This window comes from Rhinolophus ferrumequinum, chromosome 11, assembly GCF_004115265.2.
Source record: "Rhinolophus ferrumequinum isolate MPI-CBG mRhiFer1 chromosome 11, mRhiFer1_v1.p, whole genome shotgun sequence".
NCBI lineage: Eukaryota > Metazoa > Chordata > Mammalia > Chiroptera > Rhinolophidae > Rhinolophus > Rhinolophus ferrumequinum.
In genome coordinates, this window is record NC_046294.1 from 35,584,797 (window position 1) to 35,608,583 (window position 23,787).

General features: G+C 39.4%; 1 protein-coding gene and 1 long non-coding RNA gene across 4 annotated transcripts in view; one reads left to right on the forward strand and one right to left on the reverse strand.

Moving 5' to 3' along the window:
* Positions 1 to 27: 27 nt before the first annotated feature.
* LOC117030308 (uncharacterized) lies at positions 28 to 8,538 on the forward strand. The gene is made up of 3 exons (XR_004424360.1): positions 28 to 353; positions 4,459 to 4,561; positions 8,000 to 8,538. It is a non-coding gene; the product is annotated as an uncharacterized LOC117030308 (long non-coding RNA).
* A 113-nt stretch (positions 8,539 to 8,651) lies between these two features.
* The window catches only part of GTF2H1 (general transcription factor IIH subunit 1), a 31,840-nt gene continuing 16,704 nt past the window's right edge, over positions 8,652 to 23,787 (reverse strand). For all 3 annotated transcript variants that reach the window (XM_033120321.1, XM_033120323.1, XM_033120322.1), the window contains 8 exons: positions 21,125 to 21,252; positions 20,785 to 20,872; positions 17,289 to 17,377; positions 16,831 to 16,948; positions 14,408 to 14,498; positions 13,805 to 13,920; positions 12,538 to 12,630; positions 8,652 to 9,068 (listed from right to left, as the gene is read on the reverse strand). In XM_033120321.1, coding sequence (XP_032976212.1) covers positions 8,982 to 9,068; positions 12,538 to 12,630; positions 13,805 to 13,920; positions 14,408 to 14,498; positions 16,831 to 16,948; positions 17,289 to 17,377; positions 20,785 to 20,872; positions 21,125 to 21,252 — 810 coding nt within the window. In that variant the 3' untranslated portion in view covers positions 8,652 to 8,981. The remainder of the gene's footprint in view (positions 9,069 to 12,537; positions 12,631 to 13,804; positions 13,921 to 14,407; positions 14,499 to 16,830; positions 16,949 to 17,288; positions 17,378 to 20,784; positions 20,873 to 21,124; positions 21,253 to 23,787) is intronic.

Sequence of the window (23,787 nt, forward strand, 5' to 3'; positions counted from 1 at the left end):
GAGGAGCTGTCAGGCTCTCAGAGAGGATTGGGGGAGAGGGGTGAGGGTGTTGACTGATGTGGAGTCAAAGAGTCCAGAGGGACTAGATGGACAGACCTGCTCTTTGTGGGTTCTCCTAAGGGAGGCAGGGGGCTGGCAGGGCACCCCAGGAGCAGAGATAGAGCTGACCTCACTGCCACAATCTGAAGAACTGGGAAGGTCTCTTCAGAGAGATTCCATTTCGAGGAGAAAAATGAATCAGCATGCGAAGTGGAACTGTGCCTGGTCCCTACCGCTCCTGTCTCAGCCTCTGGGCAGCTCTCCTCCCAAGAGCGCTTGACAGCAGAGGATGCCAGTGAGGCTGACATTCAATTGTAAGAACCAGAGGAGGGTTCACAGCCTTCCCTGCTGCCCCGGGTATTCCTTTTCCGGTTCAACTTCTTTTCCCAGTCGCTGGGGGGAGTTCTGTCTCAATTTTATTCTTTGGGCTTTTATGATGCAGAATCCAGAATACCTGGTTGGGGGGAAAGACTCTGTGGGATGGTAGGTGGGGAAAGGATTTGGGTCCTTAGGCTGTTAATCTACATAATAGAGGGAGAGAAAACAGCTCAACGTAATTTTGGAGGCAGCAGGGGGTAGGAGATTTGAAAAGAGATGCTCCTCACTGTAGACTGAAGACAGTGGATTAGAGAGGAAAAGATTTTTGCTAAAGGCTGCTGTGGGCTTCGCTGTCATCTCCACTCTCCCTTTGCCAAAGATTTGAGCTATTTTGGAATAACTAGTGAGTGCTGAAGAGTGCTTCTTCGTCAGTGTGGGGAGATCAAATTTTGTGGGTCTAGAATTGATGAGAATTGCATTAATAATCACTCCCATGTTTCCTGTATATTTAATATGTACCCAGGAAGCCTACTGAATCGTTTGCATGCGTTACCTAATTTAACCCTCACAAATACGCTATGGAGTAGGGAGTATCCTTATCCCCATTTTACAGAAACAGGAACTGAGTCTTAGGGAGGTAAAGTCACACAGCCAGATGTGCTGCAGCCAGGCTTCATGAAATCCAGGTGGGATTTGGGTGGGCTCCCTGCTTGGAGACCAGCAGCAGCCGCTGCCTCTACTAGCAGGGCCAATGGGGAGAGTTCCTTTCAGTAGATTCTCCAGGATATTGCTAGGCCTTGCTGAAGAGGGCTCTCTGCCTGAGCTGCAGCTCTCACTGACCTAACGAAGCAGAAAATCAATGAGGTTTACATGAGGCATCCTGCGTGGAGGCTGTTCCTTCAGGGATCTGAGCAGCAGGCACGCACCTGGGGCCAAAGCGACCATCTGGGGCAGCTCCTGCCAGCCTGTTTCTGTGCTATTTTGTTAAGTCCAAGGGGCAAAGGGGGTAGGGAAACACAAAGCCCAGAGTGACACACTCTGAAGAGGCCTTATCTTTACATCTTTCCTTCCAGGCTTTTCAAAATACAGACATCTCCCTCCAGTCCCTGCCACTTGGAGAGACGCTCTTCACATCTAAGGGACAAGGAGGGGCAGACAGCAAGGGCTTCATCTGCCCTGCATTTCTCTATGTTGCACCAAACTTACTGTCCTTCAGGTCTCAGTGAGAACTTACTTCAGTTCTTACCTCAATGAGGTCTTACTGAGGGTCTCAGTGGGAACCTCAGGTTTGGGAGCCAGGCAGACTTGGGTTCCAACCTTGACTCTGCTCCTACTGCTTGTATGCTTGCGAGCAAATCACTTTCTATGCCTCCTGCATTTGTGAAATAGGAAGAAAACAGTTCCCACCTAATAGGTTTAATGCAAACAACATGATTGGCACAGGGAATTGCTCAATAAACCAGATTCCAATCTCAGGAGATGAGCTGAGGAGAGATGCGAGTTTGTGATCACTGTTCTGACAGTTTGTTTCATGTATTTCGGACTGTAATTGGTTTGCGGAATTCTTCTTCACCTTGCACCGAGGCCTAGACTGACTCCATCCTCAAGTGAGGGCTGTTCCAGAACCTGCACACAGTGCCTGCCTTATTCACTTTTTTTTTTTTTCAAAGAGGAACACCTTAGTACTTAGTACTAGTCGGTTATATTACAGGGCTGGGCTGGCCAGGGAGGGGCTACCAGTTTCCTAATTTTCTGTGGTGTGTCTAGTCTATGATGTAAAACACCTGGCTGTTTCTGGCCACCGTAAGCTGGCCACACACTGCCTGATCATTGCCACACCCTGGCTGGTCTCTGCCCATTGCATGGATTCAGAAAGGGAGCCCCTGCCTGGTTTTCCTCACAGGTTGGGAAGAGAGGCATCCACACAATGTCCAGACAACAGCAGAGGAAGGCACATGTCTCCAGGAGTCGGGCCTTCTTGGGGTTTTCCCCTCACTAGGGCTCAGACTGCCCCAGGTTTGACTCCTGGCTCTGCCATTCATGGGAACTCGGGCAAGGGATTTGATCTCCTGGAGCTTCCGTAGAATGAGGATGATACCATTATCATATATTGTTGTGAGGCTTCAAAGTAAAGCTCTGCCCACCTGATAGGTGCTCAATGAATGTTAGTTCCCTTTGATATCCCTCTGGGGCAATCTGGAATGTTGAACTGAAGACATTTCCTGGAAAGCTCAACCTAAGAAGAGAAACAAGCCCCACGAGGCAGGAGAGAACTTTGATACCACCTGCCTGCCTCCCGACCTGCATTGCCTTGTGTGGGGCTAAAAGAAAAATTAATACTTTTCCTCCCACTTTCTGAGTTCCTCTAGTCGGGCTAATAATCAAATTAACAGCGACAGATTAACAGGAGAAAATCAAATTTTAATATATGCACATGGGGGATTCACATATGCATAGAAATTCCAAAGACAATGAGGCACCACTGGGTATATAAGACATTTTGGACAAAGGAGAACATGGGGGAATGCGGTAGATTTCAGAAGTGAGAATGGGCGATTTATAGGTAGTTGAGGAAGAGCAGCACACACATGGCAGGCAAATTCTTGCTGGGCACCTCAGAAACAATGGGACACAGGGTATCTAGCTACAGGCTCTGCCTCTTTACCACACTTCATTCAAGTTAAGCTAAGCGAACATCCCAAGATTTCCTTCCTGAAGTTGGTTTTTCTATCTGAATCTCTTGGGAAGGAAAGGGGAGGGTAAAAGGTTCTTTCTGAGTCTTTTGTTTCTTAATAACCAGGTTAAAATCAATATTCCAAGAGGCAGCTTCAGGGTGGCAAAACTTTGGTCCCTTTCACTTGTCTGGGCTGGCGCTGTGCCAGGGGCAGTTCTGAGACAGGCGAGGAGCCCACAAACCAAGGGCCTTATATACGTTATCATTTGTCCTCACGAGAACCCTGTCAGTCAGGTAGGACTACAAGAACCACTTTATAGGTGCAGGAATGGAAACAGATTAAATAAATGTTCAAGGTCACAAGCTAGTGAACTATGCAGCTGGGATTTGAACCCAAACAGCCTCGAGCCTAGTTTGTGCTCTAACAGCTCTGCTACCCTGTTTCCCTGAACATAAGACCTAGCCGGACCATCAGCTGTAATGCGTCTTTTGAAGCAAACATTAATATAAGACCCAGTCTTATTTTACTATAAGATAGGGTCTCATATAGTATAATATAAGACCGGGTCTTATATTAATGTTTACTCCAAAAGGCGCATTAGAGCTGATGGTCCGGCTAGGTCTTATGCTCAGGGAAACACACTATACCATGTCTGTTGAGGTTGTCATCAAGCCTGAGAAGACCTATTGGAACACTACTTTTTCCCTCTTCTTTATATCTGTGGGTGTAAATATTCTTGGGTGACAAGAATCTGATTGTACATGTGAAATTCCAAGGAATTTTTGTATTCAGGCCAGACATAGCCTGTTCTTATGGATAACCGGTGCCAGAAATAGCGCACTAACGGGTAGGACCAAAATTCACAAAAATGTACATAGGACCACAAATGGAGATGAGCCATTGTCAAGGTTTATCTTAAAGGGCATGAATGTGCGCACAAGTATTTCTTTGCCAGAAAAAAATCTCAGGTTGTAAGTTAGAAAAATAATTACTTTTAAGTGCACTGAAAATGTCCAGAAGAAAATGCACTGAGCATTATTACCTTGGGAGAGTGAAATTTGGGGGTAAAGGTACAGAAACTTTCTTTTTTTAAATCTAAATATTTTTTTTTTTAACTTTTATTTATTTGTGTTTTCCCAGAACCCATCAGCTCCAAGTCAAGTAGTTGTTTCAGTCTAGTTGTGGAGGGCACAGCTCACAGTGGCCCATGTGGGGATCAAACCAGCAACCTTGTTGTTAAGAGCACTGTGCTCTGACCAACTGAGCAAACTGGCTGCCCCCAGAAACATTTTCTATTTTATATACTATAGTACTACTCAAACTTTAAAAATAAATTATGGTTTTATAAATTTTTAAATGGACATTAATAGTCAATGATCTTGTGTTTGTCATTCCCTTTACACTGACTGTTCTGTTCACCATTTAGCTACTAGAACCAGAGAGAAATAAATTTGAATAATAAAGGGCCTTTGAACTCTAACATCTGGTGAACCTGAATTTGACACCTGATGGAGAGCAAGGCCAGTGAGGTAAGTGTAGACATTTATGTGATTATAATTAGCATTTAGTTGCATCTTTTTTTTAAATCAAAGTTTATTGGGGTGACGATGGTTAGTCAAGTTACATAGGTTTCAGGTGTACAGTTCTGTAATACATCCTCTATATATCACATTGTGTGCTCACCACCCAGTCAGTTCTCCTTCCATCACCAGATATTTCATCCCTTTTACCCTCATCTATGAGGCCCCCACATCTGTTTTTTTTTTTTTTTTTTTTTTTTTTTGGTGGGGAAGGGGAACAGGACTTTATTGGGGAACAGTGTGTACTTCCAGGACTTTTTTCCAAGTCAAGTTGTCCTTTCAATCTTAGTTGTGGAGGGTGCCATTCAGCTTCAAGTTGTTGTCCTTTCAGCCTTAGTTGTGGAGGGCGCAGCTCAGCTCCAGGTCCAGTTGCCATTGCTAGTTGCAGGGGGCACAGCCCACCATCCCTTGCGGGAGTCAAATCGGCAGCCTTGTGGTTTAGAGGATGCGCTCCAACCAAAAGAGCCATCTGGGAGCTCGGCAGCAGCTCAACTCAAAGTGTCGTGTTCAATTTTAGTTGCAGGGGACACTGCCCACCATCCCTTGCGGGACTCGAGGAATTGAACCGGCAACCTTGTGGTTGAGAGCCCACTGGCCCATGTGGGAATCGAACTGGCAGCCTTCGGAGTTAGGAGCACGGAGCTCTAACTGCCTGAGCCACCGGGCCGGCCCCCATCTTGTTTTTTAATCCATTCTGATGATCTGTCTTCTACAGTGCTTAAATCTGTTTACATTTATTGTAATTGTTAGTAAGTTGAGTTTGTGTCTACCATCTTGCTATTTATTTCTGACCACAGATAAGTAAAATTTAAGCCAGAATTTTTCTTATACTTCAGCTTCATCCTGCTCCTGGTATCAGCCATCTGAACAAACAGCAGGTTGCCAGGTGGCCAGAGAGGGTATTGGTTTTTCCTGCTGTATGGTTGGGTGGGAGAAGCTGGATCGCTGCCTCCACGGCAACAGGTGTAATCCCACGTGTCATATGTAGTAGGGGTTCTGTGACTATGAACGCAGGGTTCTCTGGTTATAAAGTCTGAATTCTGAAGTCTTTTCTGTGACTTTAATATTAAACACCCAAACAAGGATATGGCCGACAAAGGCTGATCACGCCTGAACCGGTCCTAGGAAATGCTCCAGCTCTGGACAATTTAAGAGCTGAGAATAACTCAGATTCTCCTAGCCCCAGGGACTGGGAGAGCAGCCAAGTTGTTGAAAAAGCTAAAGCTAAACTGGGAAAGGTCAGAGGTAATGCACTGAGGAATCTTGTGCAGGTCTTGACACTGGAGACAGCAAATCTAAGTTTAAAACGGGCAGCTTTCCTTCTCAGGGCCACTGTGGGCTCCAGATATGCACCAACAGGAAATCATCTTCTGGATTAAACCCTTATCCTGAATGAGTGGGTTACCTTTCTAGGTACAGATGTTAAAGCATTCTTTTGCTTTCCAGATTACAGAGGTTATCACAAGGTATCCTACTCATTTTGCCAGTGTTAAGTCCAAAGCAGAATAGAACTGACTTTATGCTTCTTTTCAGGAGAAATGCATTTTCCTAAGGCAGGATATGGCTTCATTAGATTACATTTTGCAGCCTTCTGGGTTAATGGGACCCACTAGGCAGACTAACTCCATATGATTTGCCATAAAAGCAGCACAGAATAGAATCAGAGGCAGGAATGACTGACAGGGCGGGAGGAAAAAAAAAAGAGGCAATGGAAGCCTAGGCTGAGGAATAAAAGCTTCCAACTTCACAAGCATCTTATCCCTAAGTAACTAGTTTAGGATAAATTCCAGTTCTGTCCCTTACTGGCTGTGTGAACTTCGGTAACGTACTTAATGTTGAAACCACTTCCAATCTGTAAAATCATCTATAGCACCTACCTGATTCACTGGTTGTTGTATGAAGTGATATAGCAGAAAAGGTGGTTGGCAGTGCTGGTTTACAACAGTTTTCAATCACCAGCAGCTGCCATCATTTTCCACAATGAGAAGGTGGGGCCATCGTAGGCCTACACTGCTGCCAAAATTCATTTTTAAAGGACTCCAAGGATCAAATATAAGTTAGACATGAAATTGAGAGCTCTCTCTGGTGAAATCTCCTGTAAGTCCTTCATTCCCTAAGGGACCTGGTCACATCCCTTAGCAACGTCTTTTCTCACAGTCCCCTCCTTTATATTTACCAGAACTCCATTTTCATTTGGACCTAGTTTCCTGTCTGGATTGTTCCAAAAGCCTTCTAGGTTTTGGCCTAACTGCCAGACTTATCTAAACAATCAAAAAACCTTCTGAAAAACCACTTATTTGCTCAAAATTTTCTCCAAGGACTCCATGCCTTATGGGTAAAGTTCTGAATTTCTTACCTATGAAGCCATTCACCTGAATTAAATAGATTTTCCCAGCCTCTCACTCATCACTCCCAACCCTCCAACCTAACACAGTTGTTGTTGTTGTTTTTTAACACACTGGGGTATTTTAAAGTTTTCATACCTTCACCCTGCTTTTCTGTATTCAAGGCTTAACTGTTACCTCTTTAGTGAAGTCTACCAAGTTCCCCGAAAAGGTTTCTTTCTTCAGGCTCTATTATATTTATCACTTAATCTTGGTAGAGATTAAATGCACTCAACAGAGCATTTTATTTCTTTACATTTGCCTTTCCCAATAGACATACTCTTCTATTGTATTTATTATATTTATACCTTAATCTTTAAGAGCACTCACCAGAGCATTTTATTTCTTTACATTTGCCTTTCCCAATAGACATACTCTTCTATTGTATTTATTATATTTATACCTTAATCTTTAAGAGCACTCACCAGAGCATTTTCTTTCTTTACATTTGCCTTTCCCAATAGACATACTCTTTTATTTCAAACATTTTTCTATCTGCTCCATTGCTGTTCCTCAGAATAGCTGCGGTGATAATACATCTAAAAAGCACTTTGTAAAACTGTAAGGTATAAGGGATTACGCCATTACTATACTGATCTGAAAGAGAAATGCGAGGATTGAAGCAGGAAGTGATGTTGCCTCTCCTTTACCAGTTCAAAGTCTGAAGAAATTCTGACCTGTTCTAGCCATTATATAAAGAATAACTAGCTTGTAAAATGGCTTTAAAAAAGAATGAGTTGCTTCCAAGCAGCTCACCCAACTAAATTTCACGCATAAGGAGAAACCACAAGATGTGTTACAGTTAAGAGTATCTATAAAAAATTTTTTTCTTTTTTTTTTTTATTTTTTAAATTTATTGGGGTGACAATTGTTAGTATACTTTTTTCTATAACTTTTAATACAAGACATCTAAAGTCTTAAACAGTTAGTTGATCCTATTAGGAACAAAATATGGCATGGATTCCAGAAACAAGAACTTTTTTTTTTTTTTCCTTGCATTTAGGCTTTTCACTCACTATGCAATGATTATCAATTCGCCAAGGACAATAACAGTCAGATACTGGAGAAGAGGAGGTATGAGAAACATCTTTTATTTTTTTTCTGAAGAGGTGAAAATAAGTAAGATTTCTTATATTTCTCACTCATAAGATTTTTAAACTCTTAAAAATGCAATTACCTTTTCTCAAAGCACATGCCATTAAAAAAAATCTTAGCAATGTACATTTGCACTCGAAGAAAAACATGCAGCGCCATTGTCTTCTGACAAAATTCTGCATAAAAACCCCCACATGACTTTCTGCAAATATATTCCCTCTTTATCACTTAGGGACTCCAACCCCATTCAGTGCAATACTTATTGTTTCTTATTTCCGTAGGAAACACAGGGCCAGTGATGTCTTGAGTACAACTGTTTCCTGCTGGTTGAGCAACAGTCTCCCGCTACTTTATTTTAAAGTACTCTCTTTCACTTGCTGATGTAAGGTACAACTAGACTTCTGTAAAACTTGAGGATCCAAGTGGATGACGGAGGAGAAATACTTAAGGTGTACCCTGTGCCATAAACTTAGAAAAAAAAATTTACACAGAAAAAAACAACAAAAACCTCAGATTTTATCAATGCACCCTTTTAAAAAGTGTTTTTTTTTTTTTTTTTAAATTTCTGAAAGCAGCTTAATGTGAATCAAAAGCAGTTCCTGAGTAACTGCAGTAAACAGTGTCTTTTTAAAATATATATATATATATTTGCAACTTAGGTCATTTTGGTTCTGCCTTAATTTACCTCCCCAGCTTTTAGTTTAATCAGTTCCTTTCCTTTCAGTTCACAATGTGCAAGTACAATAGCATCAGCTCCGAGAGTTGGCGTGGTGCAGATGTTTCTTGTCACTTCTATGTGATCATCTGCATTTCTGTTAGGCCAAGTTTCCAGAGTCACTGCAGGTCACAGTTCTCTTGATCTCACAAAACCTGTGAGAGCCACAGACACTTCACGTTTTCTTCATTAGACGTCGTGACTGCCACGTGTGGAGCTTGTTGTAGGCTGTCTGGAGCATCTCTTCTATGTGACTCACCAACTGTAAAACATAGCAAGACACTTAAGCAACAATGGGGCAAAGGCTGCGGAAGTTAATGCTTCTGGTTCAGATCTGACGTATACGAGGTATGATAAAAAAATATGGTGAATGCTTAAATTAAAAAAAATTTATTACAGGGTGGCCGGATGGCTCAGTTGGTTAGAGTGTGAGCTCTGAACAACAAGGTTGCCAGTTCAATTCCTGCATGGGATGGTGGGCTGCGCCCCCTGCAACTAAGATTGAAAACCGTGACTGGACTTGGAGCTGAGCTGCGCCCTCCACAACTAGATTGAAGGACAATGACTTGGAGCTGATGGGCTGTGGAGAAACATACTGTTCCCCAATATTCCCAATTAAAAAACAAAAAAAGTGGGAATTAAAAAAAAGTTAAAAATAGCAAGGATAAAGTAAACCTTCAATAACAGCTGTCAATTGAAAACTAAGAAAAAAACAAACATTTCTGTAAAAAAATATTACAATAAAAGACACATTGCCATTAATCACCCTCAAAATACTTTTTAAACTCTTAAAAATGTAATCGTTTATGGCACTGGGTATACCTCTCTATGAACACATATCGTTCTTGCCACTTTCTGAAGCAGTTCTGGAAGTCCTTTTTTGTGAGTGTCGTTAGTTGTGCTATTGTGGCTGCCTGCATGTCCTGAATCATTCTGACTTTGGGGATGAGCCAGAAGTCGCACAGTGCCAGCTCCGGTGACTAAAGTAGATGAGGACACACCGTAATGTTTTCATTTGACAGAAATTGCCATATACCAGAAGCGATGTGTGACACAGGAGTGTTGTTACAATGGAGAATGATTTATGGCACACTGTAAAACACACCTTTTCTCAACCGTAGCTCACAACCAACTGACTGCACCAAACCAGTTGAAACTTGTCACACACTGTTACTAAGGTGCAACATCCGCTTCCCGTATTGAAGATCCCTGGCCTTCCCGTTGGATGGCACTTGGCAGTATTTTGTGACCACAACGGAAAGGCTCCGTATCACATCTCTACTGGTACAGCAATTTCTGTCAAATAAAAACTTTATGGTGTGTCCTCATCCACTCTATTCACCAGATCTGGCACTGTGCAACTTCTGGCTTTTCCCCAAAGTCAAAATGACTGAAAGGTAAATGTTTTGAATTCATTCAGGACATCGAGGCAGCCACAACAGTGCAACTAAAGACACTCACAAAAGAGGACTTCCAGAACTGCTTCTGCAACTAAAGACACTCACAAAAGAGGACTTCCAGAACTGCTTCAGAAAGTGGCAAGAATGATGGGATAAGTGCATTCGAAGCGAGGGGGAGTCTTTTGAGGGGGATTAATGGCAATGTGTCTTTTACTGTAATAATTTCTTTTATTTAAACATTCACAGTATTGTTTGATCACACCTCGTACTTCAGAGTACAGTTTCACTTATTGTCCCAATAAGGCAACGTGCCAAGTCCTCTCTGAAAGTGTTATCAGACACATTTTGTACAGAAAGCTGAGAGAGATGGTGGGGTACCACAAAAGTGGAAGTGCACCTGCTGTCTGGGTTGTTATATCTGCCCTGTCATTAATTAGCTATAGGACAACATTAAAGTCCTAATTGTGCTCTAGGCCTCAGTTCCTTCTGTCAAATGCAGGAGGTGAACTAAACCAGTGATTTCTAGATTTACACATTAGTCTGTTGACCAAGGCCAGGATGGTGGTATCAACGTTATCTTACAGAACATCTGAAAAATGCCTAACTCCCCTGAAGATTCTGATGTAGCAGGTCTGGGTAGCAGGTCTGGGACGAAACCCAGGAATCTTTGACTTTTCAAAAGCAGTTAATTCTGCTGCATAGCCAATCTTGTTAAGCACTTTTCTACGCCCCCTAGAAACTTTTCCAGCTCCAACATTTCAGGATTCCAATATAACTCAGAAGATCACAGAAAATCTAAATGGTTTCAGTGCTTCACACAAGTCTACATCCCACCTTTGCTCAGGACTATATGTCTTGAGTGGTAAAGAATCTGTCCTCATCATGGACATAACTAGAGGTCAACAGGACCACACTGGTCTAAGCTGATAAGACTCCTGAGGTAGAATGTCCTCAGAATATGTTTCCTGGGAGGTGACAGTATTTATGTGGTTGGCAATAAAAGTCCTGTAAAGTCTACAAGTCAATTCTGGCAGTATGGGATGGAGATCAGGAAGTCCCAAAACCGTTTAGTGTTTAGCATGTCAATGACTTAGATCCAATCTGAGGTAGAGTTAAAAAAAAAACAAAAGAAAAACAAACAGCCTTATTTAGCACATCTGTTATCACAGTTTGTGTCTATGTGTCCATATGTGTTGTTAGTCTTGTCTGGAAACTATGTAAAAACCATCTTCTCTGCTCAATGGGCAGCAGTGGTCCCACAAGCACCAGTTAGGAGAGATGACCACCACCTCCTCCTGGAAGGCTGTGCGGGACCTCGGAAGCCTTTTACCACAGTGCTCCAGGTCGTTACCATCATCGGAGGAGGCACGTGAGCTAAAACCTAGTTGTCACCCTTGCCCTGCTGTGGGAAGACACTTCAAGCCTCTTCTCTGATTTAAAGTAATACTGTTATATTTTGAGGAAAACCATTTAGAATGCTTAGGGAATAAACACTTCCTTAAAAATCTTACTGATGATTTTTTAGCTTTCAATTAGAAAACTTCCCTTTTTGATTATCCTACTTACTGAAATACTGAATCCTACGTTTCTATATACTATTCTTTCCCAGTCATCTGAGAGGATTTGCATAATACACACAAAAAATGATCTTGTGTGGTTGCTCTATCTGTGTATTAAAAACAAAGCAAAAAATCTTGGGCACAAAGTGACACTTCACTCACTACCTCTTCCATTGCCCCACCCTGCTATAAACAATCAGGGAAGCTCCTGGCAGACCATAACCCAAGAACTTTATGATTTCCTACCAGAGAGTGGCAATTCGGCATTTCTTTGCATTGCTGGGTTTGTGCCTGCTACTCAGGTTTTCAAAATAAAATTTATTTTTTAGAAACACACACACAGGATGTTTATCTATGTGAAATACATGGAGATGATTATTACAAATACCTGGTTAGTCATGGCCTTCAGGAAGAGTGAGGGAGGGATAGGCAATTGGACAGGGGTACTCAGAGAATCCCTGTGGGGACTGGAATTGTTCTATTTTCCACCGGGATTGGTGAGCACAGAGTTATTTGTTTTATTATTTTAAAAAGCACATGTATTTTAAACAGTCTTCTAAATACTATGATACATTTTAGAATTAAAAAACAGTATCCAAGCAACAGAAAAAAAAACAAAACAATGTACCTATTCATTTACATGAATAGTTAATTCATCATTTTACTACAATTAATTCAAGTTCACTTGAATTAACTACATTTCCTACAAGTTAATGCATCATTTTACCACACAGAGAAAGAAAATCAGGCCAAAATCAGATTGTTGCCTTACATTTGTGCTTAAATACTGTCTTCGAATTTTTTCTTGGAATGGGCAGAGCTTTGTAACTTGGAATCGTTCCAAATTACTTTTCATTTTCACTACCTAAAAAAGGAGAGAGAAATAATGAATTAAAGAGAAATCTCAAAGAACCCATAGGGATTAAAAAAACCCACACAGAAAGTCTACTTTGTTTTTTTTAGATTATTTGGCTCTACCAGGCAGAGAAGCAATATATAATTATATTTTTTTAAATTAAAAAAATGTCTATCCTAAAGGTAATAAATAACAGTTGTAGAAAAATTTAAACAATGCAAAAGGAAGAAAATAAAAATATAGTTCTTATATCTACCACTCATATGAGATCATAACACATTCAAATGCTTCTTTAACCAATCGCCTTCTGGTAGACATTAAGGCCATTTCCACATTTTCTTTCATAGACAGCGGTAGAGGAACATCTTTATGGCTCAATCTACATACCTGATTATTTCCTTTGGTTAAATTTCTAAATGTTGAAATTCTGCATCAAAGCATTTTTCAAAAAGGCAGCACTACTAGGGGAAGGACTCTTAGCAACTCAGCCAACACTGATCATTTTAAGTTTTTTGGTTTTTTGCAGATTACAGATGAAAAATGCTTTTTTCCTGTAGTTTTAAAGATAATTTATTTGAATACTAGTGAGTATGAAAATTTCCTCTTATGTTTATTGGGCCACTTGCATTTTTTAGTGAGCTGCCTGTTAAAACTCTTTTGCGTATTATTTTTAATGGGGGCATTTATCTTTCTCTTAAAAATTGTTTATAAGAGCAAACTATATAGTAAAGCTATTACTATTAATACTATATTTTTCTATTTGTCAAATGTCGTTTAATTGGTTAAGAGGGTTTTAGTGTTAAATAGCGAGTGCTGTATTTGTTGTCAATCTCAGTTTAGATTTCATTACCCCGAAAAAATGTACCAAATAAGTAATTTTACTGATGTGACTTGTTTTGGGTCTCTGTTCTTCGGTCACTCCCAGTGGCTTAGTGTAAACACATGTTTTAAGATGTACAATCATGTCATGGAACTGGTCTGGACCTCAAGTTTCTTCACCTACAGAATTGGTATCAGTACCTATTCCATCAGGATGCTTTGAGGCTTAAATGAAACAACGTGTGCAAAGTAAGTTATCCCAGTGTTTGGCACACGGTAAATACTTAATACAATTTTCAGATTTCAACATAATACCTCATTAAGTCACACTACCACAATAGCTGTGTTTGGAACTGGTTCTGACCTTTTCTTCTAGGAATGGTGTATTAACAGGAAAGCAGGACCAGAAGTGCCGTAGAAGTTCCCCAACAGCCACATACAGGTGTTTCAATTCAGACTGAATATCATTTGGCACCATTTCTGCAAAACAAAGGTCCAGAGGGTAAAAGCTATTTTCACATATGTATAGTCTCTGAAAGAATGACCACTCAGAGAATAAATGTGAACATGTGCTCTTTGCCAATGCCAAACCAGGGTATACTATCCTGAGACAAATTACTGATTTTGTAGTTGACAGGTCACAGAATTTAAATATCCTTGAGATTTTGGAAAAACTTTTAGGTTTCCCTTTATTCTAAGAGGAAGGAGTGGAAAAAGGAGAGCATTTAGAATGATATAGGGAGACTGCTAATGTGCCACTGTTTGTAACATTAAGACAATTTTGAAACCTAAGTTATTGTCTAGATATGTTTCAGGATCTGGATGCATAAAAACAAAACAAAATCCCAGAAATGTTCCAAAAAAAAAAAAAAAGAACCAACCAATAAAATGTTAGCCCTCCTCTCAATGCGCTCTTTAGAGCTAATTTAAGTAAAGGGATAGCAACGGAAGCTGGCCCAGCACATACGGTTTATGGCTTGCTGTGTCCCTCCCTGCATAAGTGCTCCTCCAGGGGACAGTGCTGTGATGGTACTGCTGGCAGCACTACTGGAGAGAACCTGAAAGACAACATAGAAAGTGGGTTTCTTTTCTTTTGCCATCTTTCTTACTTGACATTTCAGTTTTATAGCGAAATGTCCAGCAAGTCTTTATTCCTGTATAAATACATAATTTATAGTAAGCAGAGTGAACTACTTTCCATGAGGCCAGAGACACAGTGTGTAGAAAGAGAATACCTACCAATCTTTCAGAAGTACCAGGAAAGTCAAAACTCACATGCTTTTGCCTAGTCAAGCTTTTTCTTAAGCACTGATTCAACTTTACTTGTGAACTCTTAACCACTGAAGGTAAAATTGAGTTTAAGAAAAGAAGTCAAGTAAAACAACATTAACATATATCCTTGCTGGCAGCTGGGAAAACATAAAACCCCAACAGAGCAGAAATACATCAGTTGTCATTTTTTAAGGACGTGAATACACTTAGCTAAAAGGGGAAAAAATGTATTCCCCACTGTGTTAGTATCAACATTTAGGGACATAACTGACTAGTCTATTCAATGAGTGCCTAACAAGTGACAGGCACTGGTGGCTACAGAGAGGAACAAATCATTTGTTGAATAACTCAAGTGCAGGGCTAGTGTGTCTCAAGTTTTTCAATGGAGTTTTTACAAGTATAAATCCATGAGTGTATGGGCTGGATTAAAAAAAAAAATTAAGCTTGGTGTCAAGTACCGCACATGGCAACCAGGAGTCAAGGAGTAAGTCACCTTATTCCTATTTCCTTTTGTCAGAAATTTTATAATGCATTATAACCAGAAGTTTCTGTGCTTGCTGAGCTTGCTGACTAGCCACTGGCTGCACTCAGGTATACACATCCGAGGACAGACAGATAATCTCTTGGGCCTTCCTGACTCAATTCATGTGTCTCAGATAATGAAATCACTTTTTGGGGGTATAGGGTGGATACGGGAAGCGATCTAAATATTTAAGACTGAGCACAGTTTAAAAGTTAGGTCTACCGTGGGCAATTATAGACTAGAAGGAAAGAAGTAGTCAAGTAAGCCGAAATTTGTTATGTGTGCATACATGTACATATATATATTTCCTAGTTCTGTCTGCTGAGGGGACAATAACACCAGTAGCAAATGACACCCCAATAGCAGAGTAAACCCAGCACTTGGGATCTGGGTTTCTCAATCTACTCAGTACTAAAAGAACGATTCTGTGCTTGGGGCAGGGAAAGTGTTAAGATGAACCTGAAACACCGATCTCATTGTGCCATAAACAGCAGAGGGGCTCAAATTGACAAAAACATTATCAGAAAAACGCAGAAGCCAGTGTGAAGGACTTGGGAGGGTCTGACTATAAAGGGGCATACTTCTGGGGGTGACAAAATTGTTTTTTCTATCTTGTGTTGGTGGTGGTACAACTGTATATGTTTATTTACACCCACAGAATAGACTAAAAAAAAGTCAATTTTACTGTATGTAAATTATACCTTAGTTTAAAAAAAGAGCAATAATTTATAACCCATAGGCTAATATAAGAATCCACAGATCCATGCAGATATAAATAAGTAAATAAATAAATACAGGAGAAGGGAAGGAAACTCGTTTTAGCAGAATGTCAACTGACAAATGTAGAATGAATGATGGAATTAGAAAATCACCATTTAACCACCACCATAGTAATAACTGTTTTCGGCAAGAATCACCAATGGATTTTAAAAACTAGTGGGTAAAAGTTTTATGGGAAACAGAACATTTCCATATTCTTAAAGTATCTCCCCATGAGATACTTATTAATTACAAAGGGAAAACCAGTAACTTTTTTGGTGGAGAAACAAGGCAGATACTAATTACTGTGGCAACAAAGGGGACACTGAAGGTTTTTAAGCTGCAGAGTGGTCATATTAGATTTATGTCTTCAGAACGATAACTTGCAGTGGCAGTGTGGCAAATGGCTCAGGTTTGCCTAAATAAAGGTGACAGAGTCAAGAAATAATGAAGTATTGACAGAACTTGCTGATCAACTTAAGTATGAATAAGGGTGGGGAAAAATGAAGAAAAATGAGCTCTGTTTTATATATTTTGAGTTTGAGGTCATGCAGCGTGATGTCTAGAAGTTTTCTGGGAGAGATGACCGATAAAACTATATATAGAAGGAAAAAATTACCAATAACAAAACTCATCTTATTTTTCATTATCTTCAGACGCTTCTTGAATAATGCCAAATACCTTTTCTCCCTATCCCTTAACTTTTTTCAATTTGTTTAGCAGACATATGTCTTTAAACCCAATTAAAATATTAGTTATGTAGTTCAATTTGGTTGTGCTCATAAAGAGGAAACAACTATGGGAATCCTGGTTTTCAAACAGTACAAGTTACCTACCTGAGTTAATTTGGGTGTATATGCTTCCATTTCTTGTCTAATACCGTGAAAAGAATTAATAATGTCCTGACTTGTTGCATACTGTAGTGACTGGATTGGAGTTGGACCATGATAATACCTGAAGATAACCAAAGAAGAAATGACTAATCACACAGAATAAAGGTGCCCATCATTTGTCTTTCAAATATTTTACTGATCTCAATACAACATTCCCCAAAGCAAAAAAATGATAACATAGTTAAAACAGCACAGAGAACCAATATTTATTTTTGTGGCTTTGATCATTTAGGAGCCCTTTCTGAGATGCAGGAAGTAAATTTTTAAGGAAAAAGGACACTGTACTTTTATGGTAACAAACTGATTAAAACTTGAATGCTATACTTGCAGAATATACTCTGCAATGACTTGTGTTATATAACTATTCTGCCCCAAGTTAATTTAATATTGACCGAACTTACCTATCTGACTTCTTGAGATTTAGTGCAATCGTTTTCATGGAATTATTTTTCCTCAAGTCTTCATATTCAATGGACTCTTGTAACTTCGCCTATAATTATTAACATAGAACTTTTTATTATAACTTTCCCTTATAAAAGTAATGAATGTGACTGAACAAGTAAAATGGTACAGAGGGTAAATTATAAAGTCATCCTATCATGAGTTTCACTTTTTGGAGATGACTATTCTACAGATGATCGAATTCATTTTCTCACCAATCACAGAGAACCTGTTTTCCTACACTCTGACCATACTAGTAATTATTATTGAACTTCTAATTTTTGACAATCTGGTAGGGGAAAATATGCATTTTACTATTTTCCCCCCAAAATAAAAGACTAATTTTATTATATGTGTTGTAAATACCTTTTTTCCAATTTGGTGTTTTTTGGCTTTAATTATTTCTTTTGCTTATTCCTCTGTGGATTAACTTTTTCCTTAAATCTTTGATCCACTTGGAACTTATTTTGGAATAAGAAGCAATGAATTTCTTTTCACTAGTCATCAGTCCTACTAACATTTGTAGAATAATCTTTTCCCACTGATTCTGAAATGCCACGTTTATCATATATTATATTTAATTCCTCCATGTATTTGTGTTTACTTTTTTTTTTTTAAATAAATTTTATTGGGGAATATTGCGGAACAGTGTGTTTCTCCAGGGCCCATCAGCTCCAAGTCGTTGTCCTTCAATCTAGTTGTGGAGGGTGCAGCTCAGCTCCAAGTCCAGTCGCCGTTTTCAATCTTTAGTTGCAGGGGGCGCAGTCCACCATCCCATGAGGGAATTTTACCGGCAACCTTGTTGAGAGCTCCCTCTCTAACCAACTGAGCCATCCAGCTGCTCCTCCAAGAGCTCAGCGGCAGCTCATTGTCTTCAATATAGTTGTGCAGGGCACAGCTCACTGGCCCATGTGGGAATCAAACTGGTGACCTTGTTGTTAAGAGCACCGTGCTCTGACCAACTGAGCCATCCAGCCGCCCCTATTTGGGTTTACTTCTGAACCCCTTTACTTTGGTTTTACCAATCTGTTTTCTCCTATGCTAGTAACAAACTGCTAAATTTCTATAGTCTTATAATAAAACACGTTAATTATAAAAGACACATGAAGACAATCTATGTAAACATGTGTGAAAATAATTCTGTAATATTTCATCCTCTACATACTTATGAAATTCATCTGGTCAACTCTCATCAGCATCTACTAAAAGTGGGATCAAAATATTTAGGTTATTAAACATATCACAAAAAAAATCAACTTGAAAACAGTATTTTAAATTGCCCCTATTTTAAGAGTCTGAATAATCCTCTCATAGTATAGGAACAAATCTGACCTCTGCGTGGTACCTGGAGTAACACAACAGTCAGTCCCACCTTACTTAGACTAATTTTCTCAACTCTATGCCCTTCAGCCAACTTCAAGGCATACTAATGTCTTCATTACTTTTCACATATGTCCAGCTCACTTTCACTCCTGCTGTTGCCTTACCTAAGTCATGTTCCTACCCAACCTCCATAATAATCCAAATCCTAAAATTCTGTCAGAGCGGAGTTAGGTCTCCTAACTTGCAATCTTAACTGAAAGCTCCATAAATAGAAGAACTCTATTATTATTTTGGAATCTCTCAAGCTACAAAACCATTTGTAGAACACACAGCACACAACTATTGACTTTCTTGAAAGGATTATCTGGAGTCAGCATCTATTATAGAATACTGTGAAATTCACATAATGATTCTAGACAACTCTTTCACTACCAAGAATCAAGGATAGTGCAATAGTATTACAAAGAAAAGCATCATTTCCTAGATTTCTTCTTTAATATGTATAACTTACATTGCAGTTTCACTTTTCTTAGTTTAGAAGACAAATCTTATTGGCTTATTAATTTTAAAAGAGCACATGCCTGTAGAAACATATTAAGTTACTGAAATACATGAAATAATGTATGGCTCACATTCATAATCCCTTTATGGAAAGATAACCATTTAGCATATTCTTTTAAAGGCCCTTTTAAAGTTCATAAACTTTTTCCATGTGAAATTACATCATACAATCTGCTATGTGAACTATTCTATTTATTTATATTCTCTTTGGTTCCTATCGTAAATAACACAATTATTTACGATAGGTATTTTAAATTTTGTCTTGTAACTTTTCTTTTGATTTTGTCTTACTTATAGACACCAAACTCCTTGAGGACAAGAACTTATTCATTTTGTTTCCCACCACCTAGTATAGTATTTTAGGCAATTCAAAAATGGTTTCGTGATTTTAAATTTTTATAAACCGAACTACTGTTATGGTATATGTGAATTCTTTTTAATTCAATACATCATTAATCTTTTAAAATAATGGCTGCATCAATCTTCGCTGTAGGGATACACCACAGATGACAGGATGTTTGCTATTTTCTGTATTATAATACTATAATGAGTATAATACTGTAATGAGTATCTAAATCTGTGCACATCTTTAGTTGTTTTTTTTAATTTTTATTTACTTTAAGTGTGTTTTTCCAGGACCCATCAACTCTAAGACATGTAGTTGTTTCAACCTAGTTGAGGAGGGTGCAATTCACAGTGGCCCATGTGGGGATCGAATCAGCAGCGTTGTTAAGAGCACCACGCTCTAACCAACTGACTTAACCGGCTGCCCCCTACATCTTTAGTTTTTTAAAAAATAAATGTCCATATGGACCTAGAGAACATTATGCTAAGTGAAATCAATCGAAGACAAATACCATATAATCTCACTTATATGTGGAATCTAAAGAACTGAATAAATGATCAAAGTAAACAGAAAAAGAAAAAAAAATCCAAAGTGGAACACTGTCCAGAAGTGGAATTAAGGGCGTAAAACTTAAAAAATTTTAATATATATTACCCTCTAAGAAAAGTTTTATCATAATTTATTTTTATAAGTGGGGAGGGAAGAACTTTAAAAAAACAGGGAGAGGGTGGCTTGGTAAAGCTGTAGGGAAAGAAGGAGTATGCAAGTAGGTAACTCTGTCCATACTCCCCTACACCCTGAAGTGACTTCTTCAATATTTAAGGAAAAGACATATTTAGCCTTGAAATGCTAGGTTTGAGGGCCAAATTCTATCTTTAAAGATCATATATACAAACCTTCAGTTTTTCTCTCCCAAACACTGCCTTTGTTGAATACTTTCCCAGAAAACTGTATGTCAATATATGTGTATGTATGCGTGTGAAGGGGGAAAAACAAACAAACAATAAAAATAGTCAACAGACATGAGTCCATGGAAGTCTGGAAAGCCAAAACTGAGGAAGTATTCTAAAATGTTCTACAATTTAAGCCAAATACTTAAAGTCTTTGTCAGAAGAACTGAGTCATTTGAAATAACCAAAGGTCAACATGAAGTATTAGCAGTTATACTATAAGGTATCTGGAGAAACCTGAGCCCTCCCTAAACGTTTCAGACTTTTGATCCATACCCTTTTGACTGCTGGCTGAAAGCAGTCTACATCTCCGGAATTTCCATCGATGCTGCTGGGCTCACCATTTTGTTCATTTTGTGCTTCTCTAAAAATAAAGAAAAAAAAATTAATGATAAAAACCACAAGAATAACACAACTCCTTCTGGCGATCTTGGACAGCCCAGTTCATGCACCTCTGCGCATATACTTAATTGTTACCTGAGACCCTACCCTTTACCGCACCTCTGCGTATACTTAACTGTTTCCTGAGACCCGCCCAGTTCCTGCACCTCTGCGAGTATACTTAACTGTTTCCTGAGACCTGTCCCGTTACTGCACCTCTGTGTGTATACTTAACTGTTTCCTGAGACCTGCTGCCAGGACCATGGCACTGTGATGGTTAAATCGTTTGATGATGGCAGCATTACTATTCTCTTTTATGGATTTAGAATTAGAAGTAGATGGCACAGAGGATATGCCATAGCCCTAGGAGAAACAATGTAGAATATTAAAAGTCAAAATAAAGTTCTGATTTTCTTATGTTATGAAAGACATGCTTAGTTGCAAAAACTTTCTGGATGATGGGACTTTATTAATTCTGAGCATTACTATTATTTATAGGTATACATTTGAAAATAACATATACACAAAAAAATTATGAAATACCACTAACTCCTTTTATCATCACCAAAAAAAAAATCTTAAGCTCTAGATTTTTTTAGAGCAATTTTGGACCTGGTTAGCAAAATATTGAATGAAGGAACAGAATACAGTGGAAAAAAGCATTGGAGTCAGATAGATATGAATTCAAATTCTCGCTTTATCACTTTTCCAACATTAGTCTAGGCAAGCTCTATAAAACGGGATATTGGAGAATTAAATGAGATAATGTTTTCAAACACGCACTGAGTGCATATTATGTATTAGGTTCTATAGATAGAAAGTTGCTAAGTCTTTGTGCCAAAGGAGCCAAAATACTGGTTAATGGGATGGTAGGCTGCAAACTAGTACACACAATTAAGACTTATAAGTGCTACAAGAAAGAAAGTAGTGAATCCCACTAGAGGCGAGGAGGGGCAGTTTTGAAAAGCTTCATGGAGCATCATAAGGTAAACCGGTGCTTGCAAGGTAGATATGGAGACGACAAAACTTCATGGTGAGCAAACTACTTACACAAAGGTATAGAAGCAATTTATGAGTTTGTATGTAGCTCAGTATAACTGCAATGAAGGGTGGGCCAGAGATTGCTGAGACATAAGGCTAAAGAGGTAAAAGATCATAAAAAGACTGATATGCCACTCGTTCATTTATCAAATAATTTCTGAGTGCCTAATACATGCCATGTTCTGGGGCTAGACCAAGAACAATCGGCCTCACAAATTTACACTTTACTGAGGGGAGACTGACAACTGACAAAACAAGATAAAACCAAGATCACTTTTGAAAGTGACAAATGTTATGAAGAAAATAAAGAGGGTGGGCCGGCCCGGTGGCTCAGGCAGTTAGTTCGAGCTCCATGCTCTTAACTCCGAAGGCTGCCGGTTCGATTATTCCCACATGGGCCAGTGGGCTCTCAACCACAAGGCTGCCGGTTCAATTCCGCGAGTCCCACAAGGGATGGTGGGCAGCGAGCGCCCCCTGCAACTAAGATGGAACTCGGCACCTTGAGCTGAGCTGCCGCTGAGCTCCCGGATAGCTCAGTTGGTTGGAGCACATCCTCTCAACCACAAGGTTGCTGGTTCAACTCCCACAAGGGATGGTGAGCTGTGCCCCCTGCAACTATAAACGGCACCTGGACCGGGAGCTGAGCTGCGCCCTCCACAACTAAGACTGAAAGGACAACAACTTGACTTGGAAAAAAGCCCTGGAAGTACACACTGTTCCCCAATAAAGTCCTGTTCCCCTAAAAATAATAAAAAAAGAAAGAAAATAAAGAGGGTGACATGATGTAGTGACTAGATTGGGAGGAGGAACTATTTTACACAGTGAGGTTAGAAATGGTCTCTCTGGAAAGGTGACAATAGAACAGATGTCTAAAAGATTGGTAGAGGCTACTAGTTAGGTAGAAGAGCAAGAAGAAGGAATAGCAAGTGCAAAGACCCTGAGGTAGAAAAAGCTTGGGATGGACCTGGAAGGTCATTGTGTTTGGAACATGAATGAGTGAAAGTAGCCCAAATTAAGGTAGAAGTAGTCAGAGGCCAAATAAAGAAGCGCCTTGTAAGAGTTCTGATTTTACTCTAAGTTCAGAGAGAAGCCACTGAAGAATTTTACATAGGCGAGTATTGTGATCTGATTTAAAACTCTTACTATTAGGGGAGAATAACCTATAGGAAACAAGAGTGGAAATAGGAAGATCAATTAGGAGGCTAATGCAAACAATCAAGCCAAAGATGGTAGCAGCCTACAAGGAAGAGGGTGTAAGTATCTATGGAGACAGGGATGTACACACATCAGAGATGTACTGTAGAGGACTTGTTGATGAACTGAATGTTGGAGGTGAAGGGAGGGGAGGAATAAATGCAACTCCTAGGGTTTGGATTGAGCAACCAAGTTTATGGTAATTGTTTTTTTTCCCCTGAAATAGGAAAGACCCAAAAAGAAATAGATTTATGAGGTTGGGAAGCAAAGGTTCCATTTTGTACATGCTATAATGAAATGTCTGTGAAATAGCTAAGTGAAGATACCAAGTAGGCAGTTGGATATACGTATGATTTTACGAGTTCTGCGATTAGACAGACTTGGGCTATTTGGGATTTATCATTACATTTTATCATCTAAAGCAATGAAATGGAGAGAATGCATTTAGAAGGAGGCCCAAGACAATATCTTGGGACAGTTACAACTAGAGGATGACAGGGGAAGAAGAGGGACCAAAGGAAAACTGAATCAACTAACTTTTCTATTAAGGGGATTAGTTATATAAATGTTTCTATACAATGGAATACTATGAAGGCACTAAAAAAAGTAGATAATAGTAGTAACAACTGTTACTTACTGAACATTTACTATGTTCCAGGCTCT